This window comes from Berghia stephanieae, chromosome 1 (genome assembly GCF_034508935.2).
Source record: "Berghia stephanieae isolate SIO BIC M18660-M18661 chromosome 1, UCSD_Bste_1.3, whole genome shotgun sequence".
Classification (NCBI taxonomy): Eukaryota; Metazoa; Mollusca; class Gastropoda; order Nudibranchia; family Aeolidiidae; genus Berghia; species Berghia stephanieae.
Window position 1 is genome coordinate 25517788 of NC_088360.1, and position 17500 is coordinate 25535287.

General features: G+C 36.2%; 3 protein-coding genes and 1 long non-coding RNA gene across 8 annotated transcripts in view; 2 read left to right on the plus strand and 2 right to left on the minus strand.

Moving 5' to 3' along the window:
- Positions 1 to 17500, minus strand: part of LOC144970972 (UDP-N-acetylglucosamine transporter-like) — a 140666-nt gene that overhangs the window by 114845 nt on the left and 8321 nt on the right. The gene's annotated exons all lie outside the window — the stretch shown is intronic.
- LOC144970948 (serine/threonine-protein kinase PLK1-like) overlaps positions 1 to 17500 on the plus strand; it is a 214915-nt gene that overhangs the window by 48193 nt on the left and 149222 nt on the right. The gene's annotated exons all lie outside the window — the stretch shown is intronic.
- Positions 2434 to 5374, plus strand: LOC144970937 (uncharacterized). The gene is made up of 2 exons (XM_078911137.1): positions 2434 to 3011; positions 4251 to 5374. The coding sequence occupies exons 1-2, from the start codon at positions 2829 to 2831 to the stop codon at positions 4740 to 4742; spliced, it is 675 nt and encodes a 224-aa protein (XP_078767263.1). The 5' UTR covers positions 2434 to 2828; the 3' UTR covers positions 4743 to 5374.
- LOC144970942 (uncharacterized) lies at positions 6197 to 10404 on the minus strand. Its single transcript, XR_013645052.1, has 2 exons — positions 10155 to 10404; positions 6197 to 9260 (listed from the first exon to the last, which is right to left on the minus strand). It is a non-coding gene; the product is annotated as an uncharacterized LOC144970942 (long non-coding RNA).

Here is a 17500-nt window from a genome sequence, read left to right on the forward strand (position 1 = left end):
CCTGCTCTCTCGGAATATCTTTTTCCAGTTTCCAGCGTATGATTGACCCTGATATGATTGTACCTTTTTGGGATGATTGTTCACAAATTGATTCGGTGACGAATGACCAATTGCTTTCCTGGTCGAGTCTTCCCCCCAAAAAATAAATGTAAATAAATATTAGACAGAATGCAAATAATGTGTTGTTATTCCATCCTTGCTGCGATATTTGAAGTTAAAATCCAGGCCTGGTACACAGTACACGGCGTGCTGCAATGCACCTCAGACGGCACGGTGCACAGAAGAATATTGTTAGTCCTAACAGTTAACATCGACACGGTGCACGGAGAGGAAGTGTAATGTAAATGTCACATAGTTTTAAGTTTTATGTGGTCGGGGAGTGATCTGTTGATGATGATGATGATGATGATGATGATGATGAAGATGATGATATTGATGCTGCTGCTGTTGCTGCTGCTGATGTTGATGATGATGATGATGGTGGTGGTGGTGACAATGGTAATGATAATGATGTTTATTCATCAAATATTCACTTTCAACAAGTTTTATAGAATTCGAAATGCTCATGTAGCTTTTTAGAATCGAGTCCAGAATTGGGCAGTTCTACGAATGTTTTAGCAGCAGTTGGCTGGAGTGATTTACAATCGGGTTTCTCCAGTTTATGTCTTTTAATGGCGGGGTTAGAATTCTAACTAACCTGTTAAAATCGATATTAAAATTTATACGACCGAGTACAATTTGAAATCCCGTTGCAATGCCTTTTCACTTGATAAAAACTAATCAGGGAGACATAATTTTTGTTTGATCAAGTTAGAGTGACTGACGCGACCGGATATGAAACTGTTTAAAATGCAGTTTTATTCTCTCGGCACATCATTCACTACTCAACAATTATTGTATTGTAATGTTTCGGTGTGATTCTATCTTCATTTATTTTTTTTTTAAAGAAAGGATGAAAAGAAAATAAGCGCAACCTCTCTCTCTCTCCCCCCCCCCCCCCCCCCAATCCCCCCCCCACTCCTCTCTCCACCCCCCATCTTCTCTCTCTCTCCCCCCCTCTCTCTCACCCCCCCCCCCCCCCCCCCCCCCCCCCCCGTATAACAAACGGAAAGGACCGGATGCCGTTTAAATGGTTTGAAAAGATTGAAAGAGACCTAATAGTCTTACGGTATAATTTGTGTTCAACATCCATAATATTTATAATACTTGTAAGAGTTTTCAAATCGGCCAACCGTGACCAACTGGTTGATAATGTAAAGTCACCTGAGCCATCCAAATTTGCCGCCGTCGACCGGGAAAAAACGCTTGTAACAAAAACAAAACAAATACAATACAAAACAAAACAAAAAAAAACAAAAAAACCCGAAAAAGAAAAACACCAACAAAATCCATCACACCACCAAAAAAAAAAAAAAAAAGCAAAACAAATGCTAATCGTAACAAAACAGGGTTTTCTTTCTCTTGAATATAAACACGAAAAATAAACAAAAATAAAAACATAAAATATGCATAATGATGCAAACAGTTATACAATACGAAACATCTGTAGAGATGAGTTTGCAAAGTTAAAATTCGTCTCCTTCTATAGTGTTCGGTCTGGGTGCATCTCAAAAAAGCATCATCTTCAATCCGAGATTATGTGTGGATTAATCAATCACTGCAAAGCACGGCAACATTCGCCTTGGTAGGACAAGAGAAAAACTCGTAGACATTAATTAATTAATCAATTAATTAATTAATTAGTGTCATCAGTCGTTGGGTAATTGGTTGGTTATTAGTGATGTTATAATAATATTATTATAAAATAGGTTGTCATTGTTGATTGACGTTTGAAGGATAAGGGTTGGGGGGAGGGGGGGAGGGAGGGTAGGTAGGTCTAATTAAGCTTTGTGAGGGATGACTGTAATGGGACCCGGTGTGGACTGATTGTAATGAGACCTCAGGATAGGGCTGGCTGCTTGCTGTCTGTCCTACTCTGCAATTATACACGTTTTTAAAAACGAGGGCTCGTCCTTCAAATATCGATCGATTTAAAATGATGTAATGACCCTCATCTGTGTGTATGCCTGCCCTCATTTCATCGAAATTATCCAACCTGGGGCTTGATGAAGCTCTGATAAACTTGAATTATCTAATTCAGATCCTTATCTTAATTGATTTTTTGTTGAATGATCACACAAAATAAATGATGATTGATGATTAGTTTGCAATTGAATGTCTATCTATCTACATGTCGAGACAAATATCAATAAATACTAATAATACGTTTATGTTCATTGTAATCCATCGATATTTGAAGGACGAGTTCTCTGACCAAAATTTTAAAATCGTGTTGCTTGTTTCTTGTTTTTTCTTTTGTTTGTATTTATTTCTTATTTTTTTTATGTGTATTCCCCCCCCCCCCCCCCCCCCCTCCCAACCACCACCAACAAAGTACGACAGTGCTGTGTTGTACTGTGTAATAATATGGTGATCAAGAGATAGGGTTAAGGCCAAGGCAAACAGCTGTGTGTATGCCCTGGTAAAGGCCTAATGATCAGTTGTCTAGCAGACGGTAATTTAAGATTGGTGTCGCCTTGTCCTCGACACACACACACACACACACACACACACACACACACACACACACACACATAATGATAAGCATAATACCTATGTTATTAATTTGTCCTCTGAAATTGTCTGTAGTCTTGTTTCTTTTTTCAAGCGATCACCTAGACGTGGTCATAGCCAACCTTGGGTAGTCGGTATAGGCTTCCTAAGTCGTGACGTAATCCTGCGCAGCAACGCATGGCAACAAACCGGCTGGCTCTAAACAGTCGAGAAAAATGGCTGACACGAACTCTATTTCCATCACCGCCCTTATGAAATACTTCTCCAATGAGCATAAAAGTGTGTCGAGAGGTGAAAACCATCATAAGTCAGGTCATGTTTTGACTTTGTCGTACTCGGATGGCATGATGTTCGGCAAAGTTCAAGCCAGCATGAAGAATAAAGAGTATTCTGTGAAGGTAAGTCATTTCGTCTTCTCACTCTCAAAATCTTACATCCCCGTAAAACTACTGTTGGACAATAATCAGTTTACTTTGAGTTTAGGCAGATATAGTATATCCAATGGAAATATTTTACTGTTTACGTTCGATTTTAGTTGAGAGAGAGAGAGAGAGAGAGAGAGAGAGAGAGAGAGAGAGAGAGAGAGAGAGAGAGAGAGAGAGAGAGACATTGAATCATTGTTTTTGACTTATGGACCACGGACTTTGAGGTCTTGCTTCGCAAATTTTCGTTGCTATTGACTATAGTCTACTACATACTACTTAGTACAGTATTGTAACCTTTAGTATAGTACTCATAGGAGCATCACAATCACCAATCACGCTAGACATTTTATCATACTTCATGTAAGTAGACATAAGGGCAGCGTGGATCAGCGGTACGGTCTTTGCTTCGTACCCGAAAGGTACCGAGTTCTATCACCCGCCGCTGTGCTGTGTGGCCTTGAGCAAGTCACCTCACCCTAGCTCAATTTGCGGCGCTGCACTGCGGCTGATGCCGCGGTTATTCCAGTCTTCCCTTCGAATAGACCCTAGAGATAAATTTCCCCTTTGGGATGAATAAAGAGAATTTTATTTATTTATTTATTTAGACCAGTGTTGGTCACGGTAAACTAAACTTCCTATTGGGTTAAGGTGTAATGTAAATGTTGCTGCTCGAAACTCGAAGAAATCAATAACATTGTGAAATTGAATGTGAACTTCAATTTAATATACGAAAACAGATAAAATGGACGTTTCGGATTTCCCCTTTATAAACAAAACAGGATGAATGAGAGAAACACTAATTATTTTTTGAATTGAGTTTTTATACAGCGTAATATCCACTAAATGTGCTCAAAGTGCTTTACAAGGGGTCCCTGGTCAACAGCAATATTTAACATGCAAGACGGGACATGATGCCTGTTAGGCGATATTACAATTTTTTCAGACAATGACAACGCTGTTAACGGCCAGGTACTCATTTGACACCTGAGTATGGTGAGAGATTGTGAGTAAAGAGCCTTCTCCAAGGACTCAACTATGCGCCAAGCGAGGCTCAAACCCAGGCCCTTCTGATCCGAAAACGAGTGTCATACCACAAGACCACATAGCTGCACAGCAGACGTTTTATTATTATTAGATTTTGTTTGTTTGTTTATGCCTATTGAGCATGATCGCAGCTCTAAATATGAATCTTTTATTCTTTTACTTCCACAGATCTATCTTGATGATGCCTTGGACATACAGAAAACAACTTGCGAATGCCCAAGGGGGTCTTATAAATGTTCGCACGCTGTAGCCCTTTTTCTCCATGCTCTGGATAATCTGAGTCGTACTGACACGGAATGCCAGTGGAAAAAGAAACGTCAAGCAGACGATACCACTAAGACAGCCGAGGAGCTTTTCCCTGTTAAAATGAAGTACGACCCACTATCCAGAGCAGTAACAGATGATGATAGGTCTTGGTTTTACAGCCAGCTCAGTGGCTGTGGTCAATTCACTGGGTTACAGTGGTTGATGCAGCCAGAGCCTCGCAGTGATTTTACTTTACACCATTTACCTTTAGTTGATAATATTTTACACGATCCATGTTTTTTATCTTTTGATGATAAAACAAATTATTTTTTTGAGAAAATGAAAGTATCTGTTGATTATATTTCAACTATAGCATGCCTTACCAAAGGACAGAATTCCAATGCATCTTGTTAGGAAGGGTAGGCTAACTGCTAGTAACTTTGGGTCAGTGTTATTCACTAAAAAAATTTCTCAAGCTTTAGTAAAAAGGATTCTAGGAGGGAAATTTTTACAAGGGGTTAAATCGGTGGCTTGGGGTTTGAACCATGAGAAAGAAGCGATTGAATGTTTTTCTGCTAAATTAGGAATCACTGTTGAAGAGACAGGAGTATGGCTTGACGAGACTGGATTACTGGGTGCTTCTCCTGATGGACTTGTTGGGGAGGATGGTGTTGTTGAGATAAAATGTCCCTATAGTCATCGTGATAATATTTTAGAAGATTGTATTAAAGATACTAAATTTTGTTTAGAATTTGTTGATGGTCAGTATTATCTTAAGAAAAACCATATATACTGGCATCAAGTTCAGGGTCAACTATATCTCACTAAAAGAAAATTTTGTTACTTTGTAGTTTGGACTTTGAGATTTTGTCATTATCTAATTATTGCAAAAGATGAAACTTGGAAAGAAAATCTAGATGTTCTAAGAAATTTTTATAAAAATCACATTTTTACCCATATCATAAGTAAATAATGTACTAAACCCTATATTTCTATACATCCCTTTCACAAAACTGATATTAAACTTTAATAACATAAATATAAAGGTAGTCTCATTTTTTTCTGTATATATATAATAATAAATTAATGACAACAAATATCCTCTTTATGAACAGATTGGATAAGAACTAAGTAGACCTGACTCGTGAGCAACACATGCGTATCTGTCAATTCAACAGTGTGTCCCCATTTAGTAGATTCAGCTAATCGTTGAAAAAAAACCACCAAGTTTTAAGGAACCATTGAATTATTTGTTTATTGATCATATACAGCACCATCTATTAGAATGACAAAAAATTGATATGAACCATGATTATTAACATAATAATAAGCCCATAATTACTACTACTACTACATACAACCATTACAACAACTACTACTACTACTACTACTACTACTACTACTACTACTACTACTACTACTACTACTACTACTACTACTAATACTAATAATAATAATAATAATAATAATAATAATAATAACATAATTATACAAAGAAGAAAATGATTGTTAAAAACGTTATTTTTATGTGCGGCTATGTGGTCTAGTGGTATGACACTCGCTTTCTGATCAGAAGGTCGTGGGTTCGAGCCTCACTAGGCGCATAGTTGAGTCCTTGGAGAAGGCTCTTTACTCACATTCTCTAACCGTACTCAGATGTAAAATGAGTACCTGGCCATTAACAGCGTTGTCTCTGTCTGAAAAAATTGTAATATCGCATAACAGGCGTCACATCCCTTCCTCCATTTAAATGTTGCCGTTGGCCACGGACCCCTTGTAAAGTACTTTGAGCACGTATCTGTCACTTGGTAAGGCATGAAATCAGCATTTTATGAAATTTTTATATATACAATCAGTTCAAAATTTAATTTGATTGACAATTTGTTTGTTTGTTTATTTTTAAAGGTTTTACAGCGCTTGCAACACATTTAGGTCATATCCGCGCCAGTAACATGGATGAAAATGGGAAAGTTAAAAGTTCTAGAATTACAATAAAAGCACCCAAGAATAAGGGAGAGAAAGGGTTATGGTTCAAATAGGGAACAGATGTAGATTCCAAGAGCACACTATCTGTGTAATTAGTTTGAGACCACTAAATGTCCTATCCAGACACAAGCACAGGTCCCTGCCAAGAGGAACTCACTCAATTGTTTACAAATCATACATATATGTCTTGATCTACCGAGTCTGAAATACAGAAGAATTAGGGAGATTTAATACAGCTCTACAAGATAATTCATAATATAAATGATATAAATCCATCAATTTTGTTTACATTTTCCAAGATTAAATATACCAGAGACGACAAATATAAAATATATATTCCAAGATTTCAGATCAAAATAAGTTAATAGGGAGTTAACGTCTCTGAGATTTAAGTATGACTAATTTATCAGAGACTTATGCATGATTGTTATGGTTTTGCTTTCATGATTATTGTTGTTAATATTTCATTATACAATGAACTTTGTACATTTATGATTTATTCCATCATGAACAATTTTCAATAACTTCAGTTCCCTCCGGATAATCGCAACACCTTGGGATCAGCGAAAATGTTGCGATTAACCGAAGTTTAGTTTCCAGTCCACTATTGCAACATTTAACGCATATATGGTAAACTCAAACCAGTTGTTGTAAACATTGTTCTTAGTCCACAACATACTGAGCAATAAGATTGAAATAAAAACCATATGGCAGTATATATTGATTGATTTCTTGAATTTACCACTTGTTGAGGGCGAAAATTTGTTGCGATTAACCGAAGTTTGTTGCAATTAACCAGTGCTTTTTATATAGAATTAATTCTGTTTCTTGGGAAATTTCGCGATTAACCGAAAGTTGCAATTAACCGAGTTGCGATTATCCAGAGTGAACTGTAGTAATTTTCGACTGTACATTGTCCTATTGATATATTTTTTCCTTACATTCAAAGTGTGTAAAACTCTGTGAATGATACAATACACAAGCTATATAAGATTCTGTACTTATAAACTATTGTATAAGGCATTTAAAAGAGTAATTCCTATATTCAGCTTTTAATAAGATAAGATAATATGTAAAAGGAAAAATAATACAGTGCATAACAGAGAGATGATTTACAAGGAAAAAATATTGTCTCTCAAAACTCTAACTATACATTTGTTTCCCTCCCAGCTAGGGTATCCGGCCAGGGCCAGGACAAAACCAAGTAATCTCATCCCAAGACAAAGAGAGAAATCATTTTGGAAATCAGATATAGGGAGATAGAAGACACAGTATGTACCTCCCTTCCCATTATGGGAGGTCAGGAACCCCACCCAGGACTGACATTTATTTAACAATGTTAAAGACATTGAACATACATGGATACAACAATGCCATAATTTTTCATGTTTATCATATAATATCATGTATGGGTGACCTACAAAACCATTATTTTGAATGGTGATTTGATGATGATGAACAAAATATGTGTGTTGTACAAAATAAATGGCAAAGCTAACAAAATGCAGTCTCCTTAATAAGAGGAGACTGGAGATTGACAAGTGCTGCAACTAATTGAAAAATAATATCAGATTTTTCTCTTAACATGGTTGGAATATATGAGAGGATGTTAAAATTTTTCAGTCTTTCATTAGCCCTCTCAACATGAATTCTACATGAAGCAATTTCTTTTGTTAATAAAATCTCATTTTCAGTAAATTTATTATGTAAAAAGGGAGGGATATTTACAGTTACTCCCTGAGGTAAAATATCTTGAATCAGGAAACCTTTATCTGCTAAAATTAAATCTCCAGGGCTTAAAAGTTCTAGCAATCCACAATTTTGTACAATGGCCTTATCCGAGACAGACCCTGGATAAAGTTTAGAAACAAAATTTATCACACCATTTGGACTCACACCAACAAGAGCTTTAAAAGAATTCATGGACCTATAAGAAGAATAAGTTAACCGTTGTTTATCCATTTCTTTAGGAATAGCAATTTGGAAATCTGTACAATCAATAATCATTCTGCAATTTGGAAATCTTAAAAATGATGATGGAGCTGATAGCTTATTTTTATGTCTAGATGGGCATGTAACTTTCATAACATTTTCAAAGAGAAGCTTATGTAAAACATGAATAAAAGTTTGTATAATATTTGTAATAGTACTTTCACTAACGCTAAACAATTGTGAAATATGAAGGTTGGTGTAATTCTGTCTAAGTTTCATAAGTGTGATGAAAATTTGGTCTTTTAATGCAACTGTCTCTTCCTGAACTTCCCACCCACTATAATAAATAATGTTACCTCTAAAGCGCTCAACATATTGAACAATAATATTAAATATTTTAAAAGAATGTACACCTGTCTCCATTCGAAGAACTTTTTCTGTCAGGCTTGAAACAGTGTACGTGCGTTTAATGTAACTAAGTTGTTTTTTTAAGCTGGCTATTTCCTTATTTTTGTCTGTAATTTCATGTTCTTGAATTAAATTTGTTGTTCTATTAAAAATATTCTCACTTGTTCTACAATCTGTTTTTTTAAAGATAGAATCCTGTGATGATGATGACGAGAGTTGAGATGATGATGGGGGGAAGATAATGATGATGATGAGGAGGAAAATAATGATGATGAGGAATCTGGTTTTGTAAAGGTGGGACCTTGTGATGATGATGAAGAGAGTTGAGCTGATGATGATGATGATGATGATGATGATAATGATGGTGGTGGTGGTGGTGGTGGTGGTGGTGGTGGTGGTGGTGGTGGTGGTGGGCTTCTTGATGTTGGTGCCAATTGAGATGGGGTAGGAATTCCTTGTGTCACTTTTCTTTTCTTTCTTTCTGGCTCTGATGGAAACAATTTATTTTTATTTCTGTCATACAATTCAGGGAGGTTGGCTTTGTCACCATCTCTGAAGTGGCAAGAACACACTCTTGATGATGATGTTGGATCTTTGTCCTTTCTCCTGAAAAGAAAAGATTTAAAAAAAAATAAGAATTCTGTTGGGCATATTGGGTTTATTATTTAATTTGATAAGTTGTTTTAGACTATCTTGTTTGACACCGGCTCAATGCATGATAACTCAAAGATATGCAAGAGGCTAGGCTACTGATGGGTCTCTCGCCTGTCTTTTATGAAATCGCACATTCAGCAAAATGTCGCATCTCCTCATTACTTCTTTTGATGATTTTGACTAGGTATATAAAAATATGAATTATTAAATTTACACAATAAAAGGAGTTGATCTTGGGTTGAGTGGGGCAAGACTGGCCTTATCTCTTTATTTCAGTCAGTACTGTACTGGCCAGTGCGGTGATGAAAATTTTGGAGTGTTAACAATCGGGCATTGGTAACGGAGAGAGGTCCCTGCCGCCATCTTGCTTTGTTCACACCTTGGCTGTCGGGGAGGGTAGGCATAGCAGAGAAACTTTCCAAAAAAGAGGAAAGTGTCAGAGGAAGAGAGAAATATCTGCGCGAAGGGGGGGGGGGGGGGGTCCGTTATTTAATTTATTAATTAATTTTCTTTTGCCACAAAGGTATCGAATTAAAAGTAAGATTTTAACAAATATATTCTACTCTTTCTTCTATTTTTCTCCTTAAAAAAAGATTATCACTTATCAGTAGAACTGAACTCTCATTCAGTTTATCTCTCTATCACTATCAGCCTCAGCATCAAAACGTGTAGATTGCTTATAATTTTAGCTTCAACTCCAATAAAAACTTAGTTTGGAGTGTATTTTTATTTATAATTTCATGCAATTGTACAATTTAATCATAAAATATAGGTCTACATAAGCTAGAACAAGACCTAGATCTAGACTACGAACTCTATCAAATGTTCGACTTAGTGCGTGCTTACCTGACTAAAGTGATCCACTTTTTCCTCAATTTTTTGTCTGCCTCTCCATTTGGGAATCTGTAAAACTTGCAGGAGTGACTCTCCGACTGGTGCAGACAATCGGGTACAAAACACTGGACCATATTTATGATAAAAATAGTTTTTTGAGCGATTTTTCAATTATTCCTTTCTCGGACCAAGCATGGATTTTTTTGTTTAGAGCCAGCCGGTTCGTTGCTAGGCGGACGTGACGTCAGACTGTGGAATCCTATTGACAACCAGTCAAAATTCGTCACGACCCGGATTAACTGTTTTGATTGGTTGTCGGGATTGTGTTGATCTACATACTGATTGCTCCGTAAAGGGTAAAATTTGTAGAATTAGTCATTTGTTGAAAAAAATTATATGGATAGAACGAAGATGACGCCACTTTGGTCTTTGTTATCAGTTTTGCCATCCGCGTTTATGAGTACTTCTCACTAAACTGTATTAACCAGACTATTAACTTTCGAGGTTAAACATACGAGAAGTTTTGTGTGTTGGACCGTTATAGATAGTTCGAAGATGACGTCACTCAGGCCTTTGTTATTGTTTTTGCCATCCGCGTTTGTGAGTTGTTCTCACTAAACTGTATTAACCAGACTATAAAAGTTCATGGTTACACAGAGTTTGTGTGTTGGTCCGTTATACTTCCGGATGGCAATGTTGTGAACTCCTTGGCCAAGCGCATTCTATCTATACTTCCGGATGGAAATGTTATGAGCTTCTTCGTCAAGCGCATACTCTATAGATAGTATGCGCTTGGCTAAGAAGCTCATAACATTACCATCCGGAAATATAACGGACCAACACACAAAACTGGTTGTATCCATGAACGTTTATAGTCAGGTTAATACAGTTCAGTGAGCATTACCCATAAACGCGGTTGGCAAAAAACAATAACAAAGACCTGAGTGACGTCATCTTCGAACTATCTATAGCGTATTTCCACGGATTTTTCATTCTCACTGCGATTCACAGTATTTCATGTATTCCCCCAGTGGGCCATATGGAACCATATTATTTCCATTTCATATAGGCCCAGTCGCCTGTTATGCGTCCCTTGTTTTTACTAACGCACTTCCAATATATCTGTCGCCACATTTTAGACGAGTGTGTTAAAAATATGAGAGAGCATTCTAGTTGACAGATCTCTCACTCGTTTTCGTTGTTTGTTATTATTATTATTATTATTATTATTATTATTATTATTATTATTATTATTATTATTATTATTATTATTATTATTATTATTATTTTTTTTTTATTTTTTTTTTTTTTATTTTTTTTTTTACCTATTTGATTTATGAAAGGTCATCAAATGGACGTGGGATTCAATAACTGTTGGATACCAATTTCCATGGGAAAGGGGTTACCAAAAACAAGCATAATAATACCAACGAATTCCCCCCCCCCCCCCCCCCCCCCCCCCACACACACACACACACACCACAAATATATTCCCCAAACCCCCAAAAACAACAAAAAAAAAAAACAAAAAAAAAAAACAATACCAAAAGCAACCCAAAACACCTAGACCACCATTATTAACTGGTCACCCATTCATTACCAAAAGCTACTTCCCTATCTATCGCCCTTCTGGGCATAATATAACAATAAAACAACAGCTATCAGTATCTTTTTTATACCTAATTAACAAGACATGTTGCTATAATATTATTATATTATGGCTTACTGTATGGCTAGCAGTACGGTGTCTCGCCTTGGTACAAAAGTCAAGCAATTTTAAGCGTGGTCAGTGGTTGGATCGATGACCGTGCTGATGAAGTCCCGAAGTTGTGTCCTTGGGTAAAGCACTTTTACACACATAACCCCTTTCGAATCAAGTGTGAATGAGTACCTCGCTATAGGCAATGGCGGATATTGTAAGAACTTTATTCCTAAAAAGGCGCCTAACAGGTGACTGGTAATGTATAAAATGAAAATATGGTCCCATATGACATGTTGTGGAAATGAATGAAACATCGTGAAGCGCATTGAGCATGGTTAATCCATGGAAATGCATATTTATTTATTGTATTAATGGTATTTGTTGTCTCGACGCGTCGATAGCCATTTCAGTGGTAACTCAGTTCGGCCATTGATGAAGCTGAGGATTCGAATTAATAATCAGAACAGTGTTTTAAGTTTGTGGTTGGTTGTAGGTGATTGTGTGTGTGTGTGTGTGTGTGTGTGTGTGTGTGTTTTTCTCTGTGTGTGTGTTGTTTGTTGTGTCTATGGTGGGTAAAGAGATGTCTGGATTGAAACAGCTGTGATGTTTCAGGGTCTGATATATTTGTGTGTGTGTGTGTGTGTGTGTGTGTGTATGTGTGTGTATAGTGTGGAATGCCATACTTAAATTATTATTATTATCTTTATTTAAACATAACTTGACTTGGCAGTTAAACTGCAATGAATCAACTTATTTATTTTTCTTTGGGGGGTATTCTTCTTTCCTTTGCTTCATCCTTTTTATTTTCTTTATTTTTCATATATATTTTTTTATAATTTTTATCTGTTTCCCTCTTTCTTTTTTCTTTCTTTTTTTTAAAAACCACCAAAAAAAAAAAAAAAAAAAAAAAAAAAAAAAAAAAAAAAAAAGCAAAACAAATGCGAATCGTAACAAAACAGGCTTTTTTTTTTGTTTAGTAAAAACACGAAAAAATAAATAAATAAATAAATAAAATATGCAACATCCAGCAGTTATACAATACGAAACATCTGGAGAGATGAGTCTGCAAAGTTAAAAATTCGTTTTCTTTGTTCCGTTTTCTATTTTTTTTTCCTCTATGACCCTTCTGTAATCCTTGTGTTTACGATCACTAGGGAGGGAAAGGTTCTCTATCTCAATAGATGACCATCACAGCTGGCATTCCTCATTTGATCTTCGGCCCTCTTCGTGCCGTAATGCATGTAAACCGTTGGTTTCTGCATGGTATGTACTCTCGTGGGATCCCATCATTCTGTGATTGACGTATTTCATCAGGCCATAATAATAATAATAATAATAATAATAATAATAATAATAATAATAATGATAATAGTATGGCCTATTGAAGTGTGCCCTTATGCATGTGAGAAAGGTTGGGCGTATTCTTATGGGTTTTTATAATTGGCAATATCCACCAAACGTACTTAGCGAAGTCCCAGGTTTGAGAGTTTTTGCCAAGATGAGGGTCATTTAAATCGATCGATATTTGAAGGATGAGTTTTATGGCCATATTTTCAAATTTCAATATGGGTTTTTTTCCAGAATACGACAGTATTATATTTTATATCCTGATGGTACCCTCGGCACTGGTTGTTATTATTGTAAATAAATTGGTACGGATGAGTAATGGTATTATCGTGGAGGGTAAAAAGTAGGTGTCTTTATCTCGTGTTGATTGGGTGAGGGTTGGGGGAAGGGGGAGGAGGAAGGAATAAGTGGATCATTGTTGCCTTAGTTGTTGTTGTTGATTTTGTTGTTGTTGTTGTTGTTTTTGTTGTTGTTGTTTTTGTTTTTGTTGTTGTTTGTATTGATGTTTAATCCGTCATTTCATAAGTAAAACACACACACACAATCTCTCTCTCTCTCTCTCTCTCTCTCTCTCTCTCTCTCTCTCTCTCTATAATATCTCTCTCTTCTTTTTTTTTTTTTTCACTCCCTCTCCTTCCCTCCATTTCCATTCATTCTTTTCGATGATTTGGTCATGAAATGTTTCACATTCCAGATTTCTTCAGCTGTTTTAATTCCCACTATCCCTCCCCTTTCTCCCCCTTTCCATCCCTCTCTCCCCTATTAGTGTTAATACGTGTGCAAAATGGACGCCTAACATGCGATCGATACTTTATGAAATGGAAATCGTTCCATATGCCCTGTTAGGGTGATAAATTTATAAATAGCAGTGAAAGGGTAAATCCCTAGAAATGTGCTATACACCTATTGAAATTGGTTGATTTATATTATTTATGTAAAGTCATCTCTTTTCGTCGTTGGCCAATCAAAAGTGTTTAGTCACTCCATTCTTTTTTGACATTGGAAAAATCCACTGTTTTTTTAATGGCGATTTTACAATCTACATTAAAGATTACGATGGTTTGCCTTTTTTTTTTTTTTTTTTTTTTTTTTTAGATATTAAGTAATCGTGGTGCGTGTGTTTGATTTGTTTGTTGTTGTTTTTTTTTTTTTAATGTGATGTGTTATGCAAATACGTGTGTATGCGTCTTATGGCGTAGTAAATGATATTATATTATTTACTCCTGAACTTCCGACATGACATCTGCTTTCAATTTTCAACCACTTAAGCGGTGATTGATCATGGGTTAATCGATCTGGTACTTAATAGAGCAGTAAAGTTAGGTGCCCCAAACGTAAACAAAGGTCGAGAAGCACGTGGCAAACCACATGTTCCTGTCTTGACAGCTCACGTTCCAATGTAAATAATAGAAAAAAATAACCTTTAAAATTTGGCTGTTAGGTGGCAAAAGAAACACATATTCATAAATACTCGATCATGCATCAAATAATGTCTAGATATGGATATTTTATGGAACAAAAGGTAAAATTTTCTAAAATTTATCAAAAGTTACAGTCTATCTATTTTTAGACCAGAGCAAATTATTGCGCTGGTGTGAACAAAACGAGAATTATTCGGAGCCTGATTTTCATAATAATTTAGCCTTATATTATTATTTCTGCAACTGTTAGATTTTATGTAAACATATTTTCAATACTGAAAGTGTATTGCCTACAACTCAAACTACAAAATTGGGAGACCTATATTGTGCGTAAATTGTTCCGGTCCCTAACGGAAATCACTAGCAACTTGTTATTGTTTACGTTAGGGGCACCTAACTTTACTGCTCTATACACTACATGCGTAATACAGTTGTAAAACAATACGCTTCGATTATCCGCCCAGCCGGTGATGATGATAGACCGTGGATGTGCCACAACAGATCGATTCCAATCGCATCGTTACGAGGTTGGGCTAAGTTGTGTCTTGGAATGATTACTCTCTCTTTCTACGCGTCTGTCTGACTGTGGCGACGACAGACGACAGTGGATGCTGGACTGTGACGGGGAATTCCCTTCTCATCATCTCTCGTCCGCCACAAACAAAACAAAAAAGTAAATATCGTTTTCTCTTTGTAAAAATCGATTTAGTGTTGTTAAATTCAGTTCTCTTTCTCTCTCTCTCTCTCTCCCCCCCCCCTTTTTTTTTATTGTGTGTGAAGTGTGTAGGTATAATGTCTGTGTGCAATGCATAGTTATTGCTTTGAGTTCAATTCGTTTTTTATTCCGTCTGTCAGCTTTCTTACGAAAACGAGTTAATCATTTGTCTCTTTATCAACTGGGGGAAAAAAAAAAGAACCAAAAAAAAAAAAAAAAAAAAAAGGGAAGAGGGGGGGGGGGGGGGGGGGGGGGGGGGGGGGGGGGGGGGGGGGGGGGGAGCTGAAGTTTTGGTTTCTTCAGAGTTTTTATATTTATATATTTATTTATATATTTTATTTTATATTAACAGCTAACAACGTAGTCAAGGTATACACACTCCACAATATCTCTCTCTCTCTCTCTCTCTCTCTCTCTCTCTCTCTCTCTCTCCCTCCCTCCTTTCTCTCTCAATCTTTCTTTCTCTTTTATAAACCCTCAGTATAATTTCCAATCACCTTGCTAAACGGAAAAAGAAGTAAGTACATAATGTGGAGTTGAGCACTCAGATAGGGGTCGTCGGTCTAAGTGTTTGCGTAAAAGTTCAGTTAAATTGTTGTCGCCTTACCGGGATTGTGCATTTTATTTACTACGCATTGTAGATGTCCATTTGGCCTATAGATAGTATGCGCTTGGCCAAGAATCTCATAACATTGCCATCCGAAAATACAACGAACCAACACACAAAACTGTGTGAACTTTTATTGTCTGGTTAATACAGTTTAGTGAGAATTACTCATAAACGCGGATGGCAAATAACAATAACAAAGACCTGGGTGACGTCAACTTCGTTCTATCTATAGATTGGAATTAAGTCTCGCCGAATTTAATTCGAATGGGCTTGTTTGTACATTGTTTCTCATGGGACAACTCTTTTTGCGTTGGTTTGAGAGTACGTATATTTCCATTACAACAGTGAGAGTATAAATAACACTCCGGGTTGTCATATTCGTTAAAAGTACACTTTGCTGATCTCTCGAATGGTCGTCAAACGTTCCCAAAATATAAAACACTTTCCAATTTATTTATAGTGTAAAGACCTCTTGACTATATAAGGAAAGAAATAATATGCGAATATTTATCATTATTAGAAATACATAGATAGTAATAGTAATATTATTATGGAATACTGTAGCTGTGACGAGTTTTGATAGGAGATGCTGAGGCCGGTTTCCATAATTAGCGTGATTGGCCCGTGAGTCATGGTGATATGTAAAAACCGTGTGCGAGTTAAATTGCCGTGATTATGATACCGTAATGGGTGAGAATGCAAGGCCCAGGATATCATATTATTATTATTATTATTATTATTATTATTATTATTATTATTATTATTATTATTATTATTATTATTATTATTTATTATTATTATTATTATTATTATTATTATTATTATTATTATTATTATTATAGGCGTGTGTATGTGCATACCTGCCAACCCTTCCGCTTTTGGCGATATCATTCCTATTTTCACTCTTCCTTTTTGTACTATTGCGCGATTTGTCTCTTAAGCTCCGATTTACAAAAAAATTATGATAATGGTAAGAATAAAAAAAATAGCAAAGAAGAGAGAGAGAGAGAGAGAGAGAGAGAGAGAGAGAGAGAGAGAGAGAGAGAGAGAGAGGGGGGGGGGAGAGGGGTGAAATTTCTATTTTTTGTCTTAGATTCCTATTTTCAGGCGTCCTGATTCCACTTTTGGAATGTGAAGGGATGGCAGGTCTGTGTATGTGTTCGACTTTTGCCACCCCTACGTGCCGTCTGTGGTAGTAAGTGTACGTACGTCCTTGCGTCTGTGTGAGTCTGTCCGTGGGAATCTCTGTGTGTGTGTGTGTGTGTGTGTGTGTAGGGGTGTGTGTAATATGTCATGTGTGTGGGTGCTGGTGAGCAATGTGACTAGGTGTGTGTAGGTTATGGCGTGAGTGCATCTATGTATCATTAACGTAGTATACTATTCCTTACGAATTAATGATTTATTCCTCTAATTAAATTATTTAATTAATTAATTAATTAATTAATTTATTTATTTATTTATTTATTTATTTATTTATTTAATGTAATTATTTATTTCTTTCTTTCTTTCTTTATTTTATGTAATTATTTAGTTATGATGAAACAGACGTGTACCTATATGCAG

Bases quoted from the DNA above. Each gene is read 5' to 3' on its own strand.
- LOC144970937 (XM_078911137.1), top strand. From the start codon at position 2,829: ATGGCTGACACGAACTCTATTTCCATCACCGCCCTTATGAAATACTTC. The intron at 3,012-4,250 runs GTAAGTCATTTC...TTACTTCCACAG, and splicing joins ATAAAGAGTATTCTGTGAAG to ATCTATCTTGATGATGCCTT.